This window comes from Zophobas morio, unplaced genomic scaffold (assembly GCF_036711695.1).
Source record: "Zophobas morio isolate AGI-343-1 ecotype UQ-CSIRO unplaced genomic scaffold, CSIRO_AGI_Zmor_V1 ptg000026l, whole genome shotgun sequence".
NCBI classification, from domain to species: domain Eukaryota; kingdom Metazoa; phylum Arthropoda; class Insecta; order Coleoptera; family Tenebrionidae; genus Zophobas; species Zophobas morio.
The window spans coordinates 8,919,493-8,938,124 of NW_026972131.1; the positions used below are offsets into that span (position 1 = coordinate 8,919,493).

Genomic DNA, 18,632 nt, shown 5'->3' on the forward strand with positions numbered 1-18,632 from the left:
GTCTAATAAAAATCCGGGACGGCAGACGGACAGACGGACGGACAGACGGACGGACAGACGGACGGACAGACGGACGGACAGACGGACGGACAGACGGACGGACAGACGGACGGACAGACGGACAGACGGACAGACAGACGGAAATGGGAGACCTATTTCTTCGTCTTCTAGGGGTCATGAAAGATCGAGAAAACGTAAAAGTAGAGAGTCGGCCGACGGACTCGATTACAATACTTCCTTTGCTTACGCTCGGGAAGTAAAAATCTTGAATCAAAACATTCGAAATTTTACTCAATCCGTTCTATCAACTATTAGTATTACACTTACATACATATCTTTATTTTGTTTTTTTTTTAATTAATTATCAAAAAAAAAAATAAAATTCGCTAAATGAAATATTATAATTTTTCGAAAAATCTGGATTTGTTCTATTGTTGCTCAAGAGCGAGGGAACTTCTATCAAAATGACCTTCGACCATTTTTTTTATAAGAATAGGTGAGTGGTGAGTTTAATTGTTGCTTGTTTTAATAGTTTTTTTTATTTTACTTCTAAAGGATGTTATTGTTATATTTTTTGGGGCATATAAATACCTAGATTAAATAAATAAAAAATATTGAATCTAAACATTCGAAATTTTACTCAATCCGTTTTTTTTTAACAGATTGTATATTTTTTTGGTTGTGAAAATGACTGATCTAAAAATTGTACACTTTTGTAATTTTTTTTACACATTAAGATTTTAATTTGAATCGTGAATAAATATTTAAAATATAAAACTGAGACTACCTCATAAGTTCCAGCCGCTTTTTGTAATTTTGCACTCAGAAAAAACGAATTATTTAATTAATTTGACCATTTGGTACCTTTTAAACTCCACGCCACTGCAAGTCAAATCACGTGGGTGTGGACTCGAGCGGAACGAAGATGATGATATGTCTTGAACCGTTCCCGCATAACAGGTGGAAAAGAGACGACAAGTGTAAACAATCAAAAACCGTTGAGGAGTTATTTAATCAGTAAACTAAAATTGTAAATGAAAGAACACGAGAAAATAACTGGAATGAATTAGTTAAAATGCAAATAGTCAGTGCTCAACTCCGCCACGTGCGATCGATTAGTTGTTAACATATTAAATCCCGGTTTAATTATAACCAATAAATTCGTGCCCAACGACCACCTGTTGATTACTCACCCACCACGTACAAAACAATGCAGGCTCCTTGGAAGAAGCTAGAAAACGAAACCGGATTTCCGTTTTATTTCAAGTAAGTGCTAATTTAAGAAAGGGTTTTAAACTAGTTATTTTTTTACAGCGATATCACCCAACAAAAACAGTGGGACCATCCAAAATTTATCGAAATTAAACATGTGATCGATGATTGCAACTATGTTAAATATTCCAAATACAGAGCCGCTCTCAAATTCCGAGCGTTACAGAAAATTTTGTTTATGGAGGATGTTACTCTAAGCACTGTTCTAGGAGTGTTTGCTAAGCATCAACTTGGAACCAATGAGAGCTCACTTTGCTTAGAAAGCTATGACTTAGAGGCCGTTTTGTTTGATATTTATTTTGCTGCGTCAAAGCAAAATAATAAAAGTTTCGATGTGGATTTTGCTGTGGAGTTGATGCAAAATTTTCTGTATAATATTTATGACAAGTAATTTTGTAAAAAGTTACTTTTGCATTGTTATAATTGTTGTTTTAGAGAAAGGCAAGTCAAACTGCAAGTGTCTTCAACCAAGCTAGCTTTAGCTTTGTTGTTGGATTGTGAATTATCCGAATTACACAATTTGATTTTTTCATTGTGTGCTGACCACAATAGTTGTGTGACAAGATTGAGGCTGCAGTCACTTCTGGCAAAACTTGTAGACGTTTTTGTTTTTATGCATGAAGATGTCAGTTTTGGACAACACTTGATCAATTCAACTATAGAAAATTGCTTCAGCAATGTAAGTTTTCCAAAAAACAACTTATATATTATTTTAACCAATAGCAGAATCTGTGCCGTGTGTATGACGTAACTTTTTGTGGGCGTGGCTAATCTTTTTCACCAATCATAATTTTAGTCTCCTGGATTAGTGGGTCTATGTGAAAACAATTTTATTGCTTGGCTAGAAGAAGCACCACAGTTATTTTCGTGGATTCCGGTATTGTATAGAATTAAATCATCTGAATTGGTTATACATAGTACAAAATGTTCAACTTGTAAAGCCAGTCCATTATTTGGCCTAATGTACAGATGCATGAAGTGTTCTAAGTATACACAGTGCCAACGTTGTTTTCTGACGGGACGCTACAATAATTCACATAAGCTCTCTCACTCAATGAGAGAATATTGCACGTCAGAGGTATTTTTTATTTTTGTTTTTTTTTTTACACAAGTTAGTATTCAGCTGTGATTTTAGGCTACTTCTAAAGAATTCAATTTTAAATTTATTAAAAAGTTGTGCGGACTGATGCCATGTTCTGTAAAATTAAATGAGACTGATAATGGTGTTGTTGCTACAAAGTTCCCTAGGTGAGATATTCCTAATAATTTTCCCATTACTTTTTACAAACTTTGTTTACTTCAGTCCCGACAAAAACTTTTTACAAAAATCTTCAAATGGTGGTTTGTTTGGTGTTGAATCGGCTGGGAACCCCCCACATACACAGCTGCAACTTATCATACGACAGTTAGAACTACAAAATCGGTTAGTAACTATTAATAGTCCACTAACAGTTTTTTTTTTATACATGAATTTTTAGGGAATTACACAAAATCCTTTTTGGTGCTTACAACGAAAAAGAAATACGAAAACATCTAGAAGAACACAAAGTCGAAGTGGCTGCACAAATCCACAAGTTGAAAATTTTGAGAGAATGCTTACACTCGGGTGTACAGGCGCCACCCAAAAATTCACTCGAGTCGACACCCATGGTGGGGATTTTTAAGTATCCTAAAAGATCGGATCTGGAAAATATGCTTAGTCCTATAATACAAACTTCAGAGTGCAATGAAAAATCAGGAAGTCAGCAAGCTCTATTCACTTGTGGTAATATTAAAGAGGTTACTCAAGAGTCTTTGCCCTATTCAGTGAATGATATAAGTACGTGGATTAAGAATCAGCCAACGAGTTCCAAAGGTGATATGGAAGCTGTGGTGAGAAATTCACCAGTTAGGGAGTTACACAACGACTTGGACGATGCTTTGGCGAAGTTGCAACAAATTTTAGCGAATAATTTTACTTTAGATGGTAAGTATATTGCTATATTCGAACTTGATTTAGTGGCTCAGCACAATAACACGTTGGGAAACGGGGAAAGATAATCTATCTGGTAAACATCCAGAATTTTTGGAAAAAATTCAAAACTGAATAACAATATTTTGCACTATAACTTTAAAACTGCAAAACCGATTACTCTTAAATCTTGTAAATATTTTAAGGTGATCGTAATCAAGGTAAATGGTTAAGCAAAATTTATTCATTTATCCCCTCCCAAAAAATTGATGACGTCATCTCAAAATTTTGTCCCATAAATTCTCATTTGAAACTTACGCCCAACACGCTTGTTTACATTTACTTTAACATTACATCACATTTTTATTTTGACTCTCAAGGGTTATCATAAAAAAATAAATTTCGCAAAATCAAATCTTATAATTTTTCCAAAAATCTGGATTTATATTTACCTTTAACCAATTTTTGAGATGTTTTTTCATTTTCTTTGATTTTTCAATTTTTGCATTTTTCAAAGGATCGGTTTCATAATTTTTCGTTTTTCAACTTTAATGGCGATTAATTTTAATTGAGGTCCGTTGCTATGCAACGTGCATGTTTTAACCAATCACGGGCTCATATTCTACAATTTAATCCTATGTTAAATTAATTGAAGATTAAATATTTAATTCGCTTTCTATAAACCGACCCTAATTTTTCAATTTCATGCTTGCAAATTTTTCAGTTTATCGTTTCTTGAATTTTTCGTTTTGAAATTTTTCAATTTTGCAATTTTTCGATATTATAATTTTTCATTCTTCGCGTCTTCAGTTTCTCAACTTTTAATGTCTGGATTTTTAGGTTTTTGTTTCCTTAATTTTCAAGTTCTTTATTTTTATTTTTCAAATTCCCGATTTTTTAATTTTCATTTTTTCTTGATGATAATCACAATTTTTTGTTTCATTTCCTTTATTTTTTCAATGTTTCTTCCAATTTTACAATTTTTCATTCGTTTATTTCATTCTTCAAATTTTTAATTTTTCAATTCCTCGATTTTTCAATTTTGCAATTTTTTGATTTCTCAATTATCCGATTTTGTGATTTTTTAATTGCCAGTATTTCGAATTTACAATAATCACCTGATTAACGTTATGCTTTCTTTAATTTGACAGATTTGTTTGCCTTTTTTTCTTAATATGTGTAACCGTCTTTTCACAACAAAAAACTTAAAACATGCTGAAAATGGTAAATTTTTGTAGAGAAATATGTATTTTGCAATTACGCTCCACTCCTCGGTCTAACAACGAATGAAAAATTCATCACAATTGAGATTGGGGCGGGTGGGTGGGGTTTAATGTTTGTTTTTTTTTTAATATAGGGAGTTTTCTTTCAACAACAGGATAGTTAATATGTTTTCAGTTTCTTGTTGGGAAAAAAGACTTCGTGTATTAAGAAAAATGGACAAAATATAAGCCCCGCCCACCCACCCCTTCTCAATTGTGATGAATTTTTTATTCATCATCAGCTGAAGGGTGGAGCTTAGTTGCAAAATCCTCATTTCTGAACAAGAAATTACCATATGAAACATGTTTTTAAAAGAGTAGAATTCTATAGAGAAATTTTGATAAGTTATAATTAAACTCCGCCCCTCGGTCTGATCTGGAATGAAAAACTCATCAGAATTGAGATCGGAGCGGATGGGTGGGGCTTAATCTTAGTGTTTTTTCTTCATGTACATAGGTTTTTTTTTCTTCATGTACATTGTTTCTTCCAACAATTTTTTGGCACAAAGTACAGTAGATATAATAAAAAACATAGGGTCAATATATTATTCAATAATTTTGGACTGTACTTCTAATGTAAGCCACGTAGAATAACTTGTACTTTCTCGGTTTTTTCGAAAAATTGAAAAATTAAAAATTCATAACTCGTGAAATTTCAAATCGAAAAACTGCAAAATCTAAAAATTGAAGCGTTCGAAAGTTGGAAAATCGGAAAACTGGAGAATTTAAGAATGAAAACTCGAAGAGATATCGCATAATTGTACAAAAGATAGACAAAAAAATGAAAAATTGCAAATGGAAAAATTGACGAAACGAAAAATCGAAAAAAACAAAAAATCGGAACATTATTGAAACCGAGAATTTCAACTGGAAAAATTAAAAATTGAAAACTGGAGAAACTCAATTCGAAAAATTGCAAAATCTATAAATTGAAAAATTCAAAAGTTGAAAATTCGAAAATTTGAAATCGAAAAAATGAAGAAACAAAAAAATGAAAGATTGAAGAACTGAAAAATTCAAGTCAAAAAAAGCTGTGGGACCGACATTTACGACACTGGATTTTACTTTATAGAGAATATCACAAAACAAAATAAAATTTTTCGAAAAAGTGGAATTTATTTGGCTGCACTTCAGAGGCGAGAGAAGTTCTGTTGAATCAACCTTCAACCAATTTTTTTAACATTGGTATCATTTGTAGAATGAAATGCGCTTCCTAAAAAGGGATCACTCGACCCCCACGTGCCAGTTAAAATTTGTACCCAGTCACTGTGAGCTTGGTCGATATATATTTTTTTTAATTCCCGAGCGCAAGCGAAGGAAGTATTGTAATCGAGTCCGTCGGCCGACCCTCTACTTTTACGTTTTCTCAATCTTTCATGACGCCTAGAGTACGAAGAAATAAGTCCCCCGTTTCCGTCTGTCTGTCCGTCTGTTTGTCATACATGTACATAGTAAATGTAGTTTTAAAAAGTATGAAATAACATAGTCCTACACATGTAGTTTATGATTCCGTATTGAGTTTTTACCCGATCAAAATTATAAAACAACATTTTGCAATTTAATTTTGAATATACGAAACCGAATGCTTTGAAATCTTGCAGATGTTTTAAAGTTATGATAAGCATGATCAATTTTTAATCAAAATATATTTATATCCCCAAAAATTTGATGACGTAAGTTCAAAATTTTGCCAAATAAATCATATCTAAATTGTACAAAATATGGTGAGTCTGTACTTGTAATTTATTATTCCATTCATATTTTTTGGATTTGCATATACAGGTGACTCAAAAAAATTAATGACTGCGTGAATTTATTTTATTGTTTTTTACACACTGGGGACCCCACAATCCCCAAAATTTTTCTCAAAAAAAAAACATCAGGAGGCCCCGAGATTTCTTCAAATTCTAGTACTAAACAAAAAAAAAACAACGGGGTCCAAAGCTTGTTTCAAACTTTTTTCAAAAAAAAAACTCCAAGCTGGTCCAATTTTTTTCAAAAAATTAGACCAGCGGCTTTTGAGATGTTTTCAAAAGCAACACATTGGAGATCCCTGAGTCTTCATTTTTTTTTTTTTCAAAATTAACCATCAGGCCCTAAGATTCCTTCAAATTCCTCAAAAAATAACACTACGAGGCCGACCAATCACAACAAAATGCATCGGCGCTAAATTCAAACTGGCCCAAAGTCGAATATTATTGCTTTCATCTGTATGGTCTGAGCATTTTTTTTAATTCGCATCGATTTTTGAAGTTTTTAAGATCCTTAGCTTTTCGATTTTAGGAGTTCTCAGTTTTTCGATTTTTATTTTGGAGTTCTTGCATTTTTTTAGTTTTTGTTTTCGATTTTTCAGTTTTTCTTTTTTTATTTCATCAGTTTTTTCAGGTTTCAATGTTATAATTTTTAGATTTGACAGTTTCTCGTTTTATCGATGTTTCGATTTTAAGATATTTTTATTTTTTGAATTTTCAATTGTTAATTTTTTCGTTATCGTATTTTTTAATTTCGCTATTTTTTCAACATTTCGGTATTTTAATTTTTTTTATTGTTCAATGTTTCGTGTTTTTTTTCAATTTTTAGTTTTACAGTTTTTCGATGTTTATTTTGACATTTTTGGATTTCTCAATTTAAATTTTTTCTAGTTTTCGATTTTTTAATGTCTAGATATTTTAATTTTTGGATTCTACAACTTTTGAATTTTACAATTTGATTTTTCTATTTCTAGAAAATTTTGTTTTCCGTATTTTTTTATTTCTAGATATTTAATTAATCAGTTTTTCGGTTTTACAGTTTCTTAAGTTTTAAGGTTACAATTGTTCCTTTTCCAATTGTTGACCTCTTAGTTATTCGATTTTGAGTTTCTTTATTTTTGCAGTTCTTCGATTTTTCAGTTTTTAATTTTTGATTTTTCAATTTTTCAGTTTTACAATTTTTCGATGTTTCAGCGTTACAGTTTTCCGATTTTTTGATTTTTTAAAATTTCACTTTTAATAAGTTTATCCTTTTGTTGAAAAATTAAAAATAAAGTACTTTCAAGTATGTAATTTCAAGTTGTTTCGTTTCTTCGATTTTTTATTCTCTCAATTCGATATACTTAAATTTTTCTTTTTTTTTTTTAATTGTTAATTTTTCGATTTTTCCGTGTTTCGTTTTTACATTTTTAGATTTCTCGAATTTTTAGTTTTTCGATTTTCATTATTATTTTTATTTTTCAGTAAAATTTTTGTTTTTCATTTTTTAATTTGTAGATATTTTAATTTTTTGATTTTCTATACAATTTTTTTTTTTAGATTTTTCGATTCCTGGATTTTTAATTTATCACTTTTGCAGGTTTCAATGTTACAAATTTTCGATTTTACAGTTTATATCTTTTTCTCAATTGTTCCATTTTTTAATTAGTTTTTTGGTTACCCAATTTTCAGTTTGGATTTTTTTTTCAAGTTTCACTTTTTTCAACTAATTATTAGGGTTTTTATTATTCAATTGTACAATTCTTGGCTTTTCCATTATCCGATTTTTCAGTTTCTGTATTTTTTCAATTCTTCGATTTCTCAACTTTTAAATTTTTCGGTTTTTCAGTGTTTCGTTTTTTCGATGTTACAATTTTTTAATTTTTTCGTGTTTCGTTTTTACAATCCCTTAGTTTTTTAGTTTTCCGTTTGTCATTTTAAAATTTTTAGATCTTGAAATTAATTTTTTTTGTCTATTTGATTATTTAATTTATAGAAATTTTTGTTTTTCGTTGTTTCAATTTTTCAATTTCTCGATTTTTAATTAATCTGGGTTTTCAGGTTTTTATATAACAATTTTTCGATTTTTTAATTGTTTTTTCAGTTATCCACTTGTTTAAGTTCTCATTTTTTTTCATTTTTCGATTTTTCAATTTTAAAATTTTTCGATATATCTGGTTTATTTTTCAATTTTTGATTCTCATTTTTTCGGTTTCTTCAGTTTTTGTTTATTTTTTCAATTCTTCAACTTCTCAATTTTTAATTTTTTTGATTTTTCTTTGTTACAATTTTCTGATTTTTAAATTTTTCAAAATTTCGGTTTAAATAAATTTGTCCTTTTGTTGAACAATTAAAAAATGAAAAATCGAGAAAATAAAGAATTAAAAATTGAGAATTTGAAAAATTTTATATCGAAAAACTGCAAAATTGTTTCCTTTTGTTGATTTTTTCATTTTCTCAATTTTTATTTACCTTGTTTTTTGATGTTTCAGTGTTACAATTTTTGGGGTTTTCAAAAGTTCAGTTTGAATAAATTTGTCCATTTGTTGAACAATTAAAACATGATAAATCGAGAATTTGAAAAATTTCATAACAAAAAATTGCAGAATTTGTTTCGTTTTGTCGATTTTTCAATTTCTCGATTTTTAATTGTTGCATTTTTTAATGTTTCGGTGTTACAGTTATCCGATTTTGCAAAATTTCATTTTGATTAAAATTGAAAATGAAGAACTTGAAAACTCGTTTTTCCAATTTTTCAATTATTAGATTTTGTAGTTTTATTTTTAATTTTTCCTTGTTTTTACACTTTTTCAATTTTTCGGTGTCCCGATTTTTTGTTTTTCGATTTTCATTTTGAAATTTTTTGATTTTTCATCTTAAAATTTTTGTATTCTTCGTTGTTTCAATGATACAATTTTCCGATTTTCCAATTTTTTTTTTAGTTTGGATAAATTTGTTCATTTGGTGAAAAATTAAAAAAAATAGAAATTGAAAAATTAAAAAACTAAAATTTTAAAACTCAAAAAATTGTAAAATCGGAGAACTAACAAAGCAAAAAATGGAATAATTGAAAAATCGTAAAATCGAAAACTGGAGAATCTGTAAAATTAACAAATCGGTGACGATTAAAAAAAATGCTCCCGCACAATAATAAATATAAAAAAAAAATTCCCTAGATCTATGATACTGAAAATGAACACTTGAATTTGGCGTCAGTTTGAATGTGTTTTGGTCGGCACGCGTGCGGAAATTAATGTATGCTGCTTAAAAGGGCCACTAGGGGACTCGTTCAACCCAAAAAAAAACCGAACGGGGTCCAAAAATTTTTCCCAATTTTTGTAAAATAAAACACCAACGGCTCCCAAAATCCTTTGAAATTCTCTTTTTAATATGCTTGGAACCTCTGAAATTTCTTCAAAAACCCTGAGATCCTTACAAATTCTTCCAAGGGGCCTTCGAGATCTTTAAAATTTTTTTGAAAAAATATAGACGAGCGAACAAACATCAAATTCCCCATTCTTAGCTTTTCGATTTTAGGATTTCTCAGTTTTTCGATTTTTATGTTGGAGTTCTTCCTTTTTCTAATTTTTTGTTGTCGATTTTTCAGTTTATCGATTTTTATTTCGTCAGTTTTTTTAGGTTTCAGTGTTATGATTTGACAGTTTCTCGTTTTTTCGATTTTTCTATTTTAAGATATTTTTATTTTTTGACTTTTCAATTGTTGATTTTGTTTCTATAACGATTAAATATCGGTACCGATAAAATCCTTGTCATTTATCGCTTCATTATCGCTTCGTATCGCATCGGTAGAAACAAAATCCCACCCCCGATTTTTTATTTTCGCTATTTTTTCAACATTTCGGTATTTCAATTTTTTATTGTTCAATGTTTCCTGTTTTTTTTTTTCAATTTTTCAGTTTTCGAATTTTTAATTTTACAGTTTTTCTATGTTTATTTTGACATTTTTGGATTTTTCAATTAAAATTTTTTGAATTTTTCGATTTTTTAGTGTCTATATATTTTAATTTTTCGGTTCTTCAACTTTTGAATTTTACAATTTGTCGATTTTTCTATTTCTAGAAAATTTTTCCGTATTTTTTTATTTCTGGATTTTAATTAATAAATTTTTCGATTTTACAGTTTGCAGTTCTTCGATTTCTCAATTTTTAAATTGTTCGGTTTTTCAATGTTTCTTTTTTAATTTTTTGATTTTTCAATTTTTCAGTTTTACAATTTTTCGATGTTTCGGTGTTACAATTTTCCGATTTTTTGATTTCTTAAAAAGTTTGCCCTTTTGTTGACAAATTAAAAACTGAAAAATTGAGAAAAAACTACTGAAAAAACATTCTGAATGTGGTGTAATGCTAATAGTATATCATTTCATAGATTTCTTTGTCTTAAATAACGGTTCTAAATTTCAAACTGTTATCGTTTCATATAGGTAGTATATTAAAGCGGTACAGGTGAACTGGGACACCTGTATAGTTGGATACAGTTATACTGACTGATATAAATTTAACTCAAGACCTTCCTTTTTGTTTTAGAATCTCTTGGGACTATTGACAACGATCATCTGAAACATGCCGTGTCTGAAGTTGAAGGTATGCTAACTTCATTTATAGACAATGTAGAGAGTAGTAGGGCAAGTTCCGTCCAACCCTTCAAACAAGCATGAGACTGATTTTCTGTGCACGCAATATTTATATTATTGTGGCAATGATTTGACCAAAAATATTTTTATAGCAATTTTATCATGATGCGAAATATAGTTTATTTATAAGATTTTTACAAATGCGGCAAATATATGAGAAAGCATAAATAAAACCACGATAAAAAATAAATATAGTTTTATTTAATTGTCCAGTAAGTACATTTATTAATTTAACGAACAATAAGCTTCAGATGTATGTTCAAGGTACATTATTACTTTAAAGCCATTTATTTAGACCGAGTTACGTATTCAGATCTCAACGTTTGATTCGGTTCTCGTGCAATTAGTGCCTATTTAACCAATTATTTATGGTAACTTCGCAATTTTGAACGCCGAGACCTGTCCATATTATCGAAAATATAAAATCATTAACATCATAACATTAATAAAATATCATATAAAATATATTGGTAATTTTATAAATTGTTATTAAAAATATAAACGGGCCAATAGGGAAGCCACAATTTTTCCAACAAGCTTTTCTCTTCGTAATTATTGCACTTTTCTTCAGTGAATTAATCGATTAGTAACGATTATTCCGGGCAAGTGTGTTAAGCGACTTGTATAAGAAGACAATAAATACTGTGTTATGTAAACCACGTGACTGAGTGACTCGTTCAATTCCTCTTCGACGAGTTTATCAAATATTTGCAACAGTGTGTGAGTAAGTGCTTTTCGCCGGATGAATCCAACACCGACATCATTTCTCTTGTATAAATATCCAAACCGTACTGTCCTTCTTCAGGGAAGCTTATACTAAATGTGACTATGTCGTCCGAAACGTTGTGCGAAACGAATTTCGACAAACGTTTCTCTTCCACGCCGTTCTTGTGCAAAGTGGCCATGAAGTCTGTCAGCTGACGCGACATTCTAAACTGTAGTTCGAGTTCACGTCCGGCGAAAATGAGTGCGTCCTAGAATGCAAAATTAAAACTACCTATTGTTGTAAATTTTGCTGTACGAACCTGATGTGTGATAGGTACTAATCCAAACAGTCTTGTAGCTTTAGTCGGTCCCCATTCGCCACTAGCGCAGTCAGGCAGAGGTACCATCACAGTTTGTAAATCTTCACAACAAATTTTGAATTTACAAACACTCTTGAACTTCATTGGTTCACCAGTCAGATACTCCTTTGGCGTTACAGCGTTGGCAAAGATATCCAATAGGAAAGCTCCACTGCAAGGGGCATGCACTCGGAATGCCACCATGTTGCCAACAACAGACTGCAAAAAATACAAATCAAAAACTAACAAACTGCCAGATAAACAGACTAACCTGCATTACGAATCGTTTTAACGATACTCCATCGAAGCTGTCGCTATCGCTGTCGTAGAATTTTAAGTTGTAGTGGAAGATTAAGGTGCCTTGCATGTGTGCGGGCATTGCTATCCTGACTGTAGCCGCACCTGTAGAAAACCGATGAGAATTTTGTTTTTTATGCTTGTGTGTGTAAGTACCCGTTGAGTCTGTGTACATAACGGCTTTTGTATTTGAGTCTGAAAAGTATAGGCCATATCGAAAGAAGAGTGATCGAACGAAAGGTAATTCTTCGAATTCCTGGAGGGTTATAGGGCTCTTGAGCAATTGCCATTCTTGTTGTAGCGGGAAGAATTCGTATATAAATTCTTTCGGGTCAGTCAGGAAGTAATGGTCATCGTATTCGTATCTAAAACAACGTAAATTTCGGTGTTACTATACACACGTAGTTGAAAACAGTATGCAGCAGATTCAATTAGACAAGAAAATATAAATGAATTGTTTCGATTTCAAAGAAGTAAAAATTCAATTTAGTAAGCTTGAGGTAAGTAACTTGACCTTTTCGAACCAAAGTACTGTTAATATTTAGCTTTAGAAGCTGTAAATCATAACGTAAATTATTTAATCTGAGTACGTTTTTTTTGTATTCATCGGTAATAACTAGTTACAGTTTAAGGGCAGATAAATTATGTATTTATCTTCCATAACGCTTATTCCATCTGATCGCATCTTTATTAGGTCACGTTCACACCATTTTTTGCCTATATAGCTTCGTCGTGCTCAAACACTTACCTGTAAGCTATTCCAGCTACCATAAATTTTCCCATGAATATTTTTAACTACTATGTGGATAAATTTACCTTAGACTATCTGATTTGGTTTTGTTTCCTGCCTTTGGAGCTTCTTTCGCGTTGACTAAATGACGCGCTCCCCAGTTACATTGAACGAACCTCCATGCTCCAGCTACGTAGACAGCATTCCATGAATTGCGGAATCTGTTATCTTCAAATCTTACACCAGGTTGATATCCGGCCGATTTTGAATAACCTTTGATTACCACACAGTGTAGACCTGCGTAACTATTACACAGTTAATTGTTAGATAGGTACTGACTCTGCATCAATTATACATACCTGCACAGTCTTTTGAACAAGACGTGGTAGCTTTCGGTGCCGTTTTTGATACCTCGTAAGAGACCCATTGGAGTGTCACCTCGTAAGTTGTCGTCGAAAGACATCGTGTTGAGGTTTTTCACTGTAATCCATCTGAATATCGTCCTGTAAAATAAAAAACGTGAAAGTAAGACGTGAATCGCTGAGTTGAGTAAACTGATGGTTAAATAAAGATGTACATAATGTTAAAATTGGAAATTCAATCTTAGGGACACCGACCTTTTCGATAAAAGATTGTAGTATAGTTCATAATTGAGAAATTTCATCAAAAAATCCATTTTTACCTTCAATCTGAACCTTTTCTCAGTATTCCAAGCTTGTAATGTAGAGGAATCATTACAAAGAATTAGAAAAAATATTAGAAGTAACATTTCTGAAGTTTTTAAATGAATGTCTTGGAAGTATAACCGTCAGAACATTAATACTAGCCCCAATCGTCCCATTTTCGAGATTAGAGGGGATTTTGTATACCACAAAAGCATCTAATCACTCAGTGTTGTGTAATAAATTAATTAGTTTAATATAGAAATAAGACAGAATTTTTGAAGTAAAGAAGTTTTGAAAACCTATGAATTTAAATATAAAACATGGCGCTGCGAACTCTAAAGAATAGTTAAAAAATAAAGAGAAAAAGCTATAGAAAATATTTACAATAGATTTGAACAAACTTTAAGGCTTGATGGCAACCTGAAGGAAAACTTTAGAATTTTTAAACAAGAAATTGAGATTTTTTTTATGCAGCTGAAACGAGAAGTAGAAGGATGAAGGTCCAAGTAGCTAGACTTTTGAATTTTAATCGGTGCGGAAGTTTTAAAGTTATATAACACAGATGTTCCAGTAACTCAAATTTTAGAAGAGTTCAAAAAATATTGCATACCCAAGAACAATGAAATAATGGCCCATTACAAATTTTTTAACAAAAAACAGAAAGAATACGAAAATTTTAACAAGTTTGTGATAGATTTACGAGAATTAGTAATTGATTGCGAATTTGGCGACTTAGAAGAGAAGACGTTGAAAACGCAAATAGTTTTGGGAATATAATATAATAACGATCTGCAGGAGAGATTGTTACGAGAAGATGTTCCGCTTTTAAAAGTTATACAATATTGTAAGGCAGTTGAGTTAGCAGAAAAGTCCCGTCAGCAGCTTAAAAGTGATGTATTGCGCACTACTCATGAATTGACGATGAAAGACAAGAAGAAGATTTTTGATGCAGGGAGTAATACAAGAATTAGTAGTACTGATGATGATAGAAGAGCAAAAAGACATTGTTCGAGATGTAAGAAGAAATATATGATTACAGAAAGTGTCCGACATATGGAAAGACTTGTAATAAGTGTGATATGTTCAATCACTTTGCAATTTGCTGCAGACGACAACTGGTGAATCAGGAAAAGCGTACACATGAAATTAAGGAAAATATCTCTGATGACACAAATGAGAGAATCGTAAAAATACTTGACACTTTGAAAATTAAGTCTATTGGTATAGAAAGTAATAAGAATTGGTTTAAATTAATTGATATAAATGGTGTCAAATGTAATTTAATTCTTATGTATTAAGCTTCTCGCAAGCCATTTAGGCCCATAACTTTGAGATGCATCTCCATTCCGTGCGGTTTTTTGCGCTCTTCCTTTACCGCTTCTTTCCATTTCTTCCTTGGTCTACCTCGTTTCCTTTTGCCATCCGGAATTTTCCACGCCACCATCTTAACTTCCCCTTCTTGGGTCATTCTTTCTAGGTGTCCTAACCATTATAGTCTTTTTATTTTTATGAAATTGCTTACGACTGTGTCATTGTATAAATCATATATTTTTTCATTAGTTCTTGTTTCCCATCCTTCTTCTGTTTCTTTCCCTCCAAAGATTCTTCTAAGTATCTTCCTTTCCCAAATTTCCAGTTTTTGTTTCATTTTATTTGTCATAATCTATGTCTCGCACGCGTATGTTCGGGTTGGTCTCACTTTCTTTACTTTTCATAATTTTTCTTAATCCTCCTGCATAGTTGTTACTTTTTGCAATTCTCAGTTCGATTTCTTTGTCTTCTTGTCGAATAAAAATGCAAAAAATAATGCAACGAAATTTAACGAAAGAAAAATTATATATATATTATATGTATTTGTAATTTTTCTAAAAAGATATGAATAAAAGGAACGATATTAAACAAACTGAAATTTCCAAGATCTTATTTAGTCAAAAATTTAGAATACATTTCAGTACTTTGTAGAAATTCTAAATATTTAAAAAAGAGATTAGATGATTTTGAATTTACCTCAATTATAAATACAAGTACAACAATACAAACACCTACTAAAACACCAACACTTCTCACAGTACCAATACCAGAAATATCAAATAATAATATGTATGTTAAACGAAGTGGAAGAGTTGTAAAGCCTCCTCAAAGGTTGACTTATTAAAAGTTGTTATTATTATTATTATTAAAGAAGCGATCGGGCAGAGGCTACGCCTGTTATGCCCGTGTATAACTAAGGATTGTTTGTCGCACAATATGTATTATCATATTTCGATTTGAAACTTACAATAGATGAGGCTAACACTATATCCTTGGGTTGTAACGCGTTCCCACTGTCAAACACCTTATTCGTTAAATATTTTTGGCGAGCTGAAGTGCAAAACTTCAACTTACGCATCTTTAGAGGATGCTCTCTGGTGTGGTCTGAGGTATTGAGAGGGGAGAGATCCCTGACTGGGGAAAAATTATTATTACTCAAGGCCTAATAAGTAATGATTAGATCCCCTCGTTTGCGCTTGTTTGAAAGAGGGCAGAGATGCAGTAGTCTAAGCTTTTCGCGGTACGGAGGCCAATTTTTGCCGAATGGAAATCTGGTTGCTGGACGCTGGATAGATTCCAAAAACAAAATTTTTTTGAAGTATGAAAGACCAGACACCATTAGCATTCGCTCCCAGCTCGATGGACGTGATCAGTCCAGGACAAATTGGAGGGGGCAACAACACCCAAGTCAACGTGCAAATCTGTACATGAAACAGGTAAGTTGTCAATGGAATAAACGTGTTTCGAGTTTTTATTCCCAAGATGCAGGACTAATCAGTTGTCTAAATTCAAAGGTTACAACCTATCATGAGTCCAGTCATATATTGCTAGAAAGTCTCGTTCTAATAAGTTCCTATAATTCGCACAACTGCTTTAAAGCTTGATGTTGTGGTGACCGAATTTGAATCAAATTTTCGCGCTGAAATTAACAGCGGCGCGAAATCACATTTGAATAATTTGAATTTGAAAGGAAAAATTCAATCAAAAAACCGTTAAACATAGGCAACCATATGCACGTTAGCGTTTGGGTAGTTCTGCATGTTTTAGTTGGAGGGCGGTAGTAGGATTGGTAGACAGAGGGCAGCATGGAGAAGCGTCAGTCTGGGTGTGCTTTTGTGAATGTAACCACGTGGTAAGTAGCTAGGTTAGATTAGTTGGTTTGTTTGGTTATAAAAAGGAGAAAGCCTTTGTTTAACGACAATCAATCGTAACGCCGACGGTGCCCAATTTTCCCCAATCCGCGCGGCTAATTCTTGCCGCTTTTAATCGGAAAAATGCGACTTTTTGATCGACGCCAACACGTGTAAACGCAATTTAACAATCAGGATTATTTAAATAAACCACTTGCTAGAAGATTTCATGAAATTCACTTAGTCAGGATAATAATTCTTTGTTTAACAAGTTATAAATAAGTTTCTGGATGCATATACGTAAGTGTTACGTTATAACTAGAGCTGTGCGGTCGAAATTTATTTATCCCCGCTACCCGTCCACAGTGTAGGAGGCTACAGCCTTGCCTTACTCTCTTCTCGCTTTCCAATTGTGCATTATTTTTGATAATGTACACAAATAGTTTTATTTTCAAGGAGACCGACACTTGAAAATTATTAAAACTATTATTATTACTATTTCGTGGATATGGATTTCGAAATCATCAACTGACGTTCACTTCGCATTAGTTTTCTCATAATTTTCTTCGCGATACGTAACATCGGCTACAAGCCACTGGTCGGTCGTAGTCGGAGGCAATACGGAGCATTTAAAGTTCAACCGCCTGGCCCTAGTTATAACACTTCTTAATTTTTTACACAAGATTGCTAATGGTTCATTTACGGCAGTTAAATTAACAAAATTCATACTGTGAACTGGCGGGGGGTTAAAATAATGTCTTCCCTTAGGCAGCTATCATCCTTATCATGATTACATCACTGAGGCATGTCCTCACAACGCTAAAGATTGATTACATCACTGAGGCATGTCCTCGCAACGGTAAAATTTACATCATCGAGGTATTTCCGCACAACGCTAAAATTTACATCATCGAGGTATTTCCTCGCAACGTTAAAATTTACATCTTCGAGGCGTTTCCTCGCAACGATAAAATTTACATTACCGAGACGCTTTTTCCTCGCAACGATGACTGGATATAATTGTGTTTATTTTCAAACGTCATATAACTGACACTTATATGACGGTCTTACCGGGGTTTAAGTGTCATTTCTATGACACCGTGTTTGAGCGGCGCATAAGTACTACTTATACTCCGCCGGAGTATAAATACATATGTGAAAATCATAGTGGTTGGCAACCATAGTAACCATGGTAAGTGAAATCAAGGCAATTCCTTATTGAAGCAAGAAGATGGGAAATAATCATTTCAAAAGAAGATTAATCGTTTGAAAATAAAATATTGTATTTCATTCGGAGTTTAAGTGACTTTATGTGACTCATATGGACTTAATTCGCCTCGCTATTGCTCGGCGTTTAATCGTCCATACTCCGTCACATAAAGTATCACTTAAACTCCTAATAAAATAAATATCTATTATTTATTAAGTCTTTTGTTGGGGTAATCAGTTCACGGTATCATAAACTCTCAAAGCTAATTGTTTCAAGTAACCAATCACTTGGATCATGACATAATTTGACATAATATAAACTCTTTGTTTGAATCGTTGATAAAGTGCGGCAAATATTAATCTCATGTAAATTTTGTTAACTTTGCAATTTTTCACCTCATACAATATTTCTCTATCTCACTATTTTAGCCTCAGTAATTTTCTTTGTTGTATAATTTTAATTGAACATAAATTTCATGGTCTGCAGTTTTAACCTCACATAATACTTTTATTTGCGCAAGTTTATTTCACACCAGATCTTTTGTTTTATAAATCTTTGCTAGTTTTGTTTTGTAAATATTTTGTTGATGAATGCTTCCATCGCATAAATTATCTGATGCCCAATTTTAATCTCACATAA

At 31.9% G+C, this 18,632-nt stretch overlaps 2 protein-coding genes across 2 annotated transcripts in view; one reads left to right on the forward strand and one right to left on the reverse strand.

Moving 5' to 3' along the window:
- Positions 1–984: 984 nt before the first annotated feature.
- LOC135136276 (dystrophin-like) lies at positions 985–11,050 on the forward strand. The gene is made up of 8 exons (XM_064065486.1): positions 985–1,266; positions 1,315–1,659; positions 1,708–1,951; positions 2,069–2,350; positions 2,408–2,520; positions 2,576–2,695; positions 2,751–3,238; positions 10,760–11,050. Exons 1-8 carry the CDS (start codon positions 1,211–1,213, stop codon positions 10,888–10,890), a joined length of 1,779 nt encoding a protein of 592 aa, XP_063921556.1. The 5' UTR covers positions 985–1,210; the 3' UTR covers positions 10,891–11,050.
- The window catches only part of LOC135136274 (hillarin), a 75,509-nt gene continuing 67,924 nt past the window's right edge, over positions 11,048–18,632 (reverse strand). Inside the window, exons 6-11 of the mRNA XM_064065482.1 lie at positions 13,317–13,460; positions 13,044–13,262; positions 12,384–12,592; positions 12,202–12,332; positions 11,892–12,149; positions 11,048–11,840 (exon numbers count right to left, since the gene is read on the reverse strand). Coding sequence (XP_063921552.1) covers positions 11,544–11,840; positions 11,892–12,149; positions 12,202–12,332; positions 12,384–12,592; positions 13,044–13,262; positions 13,317–13,460 — 1,258 coding nt within the window. The 3' untranslated portion in view covers positions 11,048–11,543. The remainder of the gene's footprint in view (positions 11,841–11,891; positions 12,150–12,201; positions 12,333–12,383; positions 12,593–13,043; positions 13,263–13,316; positions 13,461–18,632) is intronic.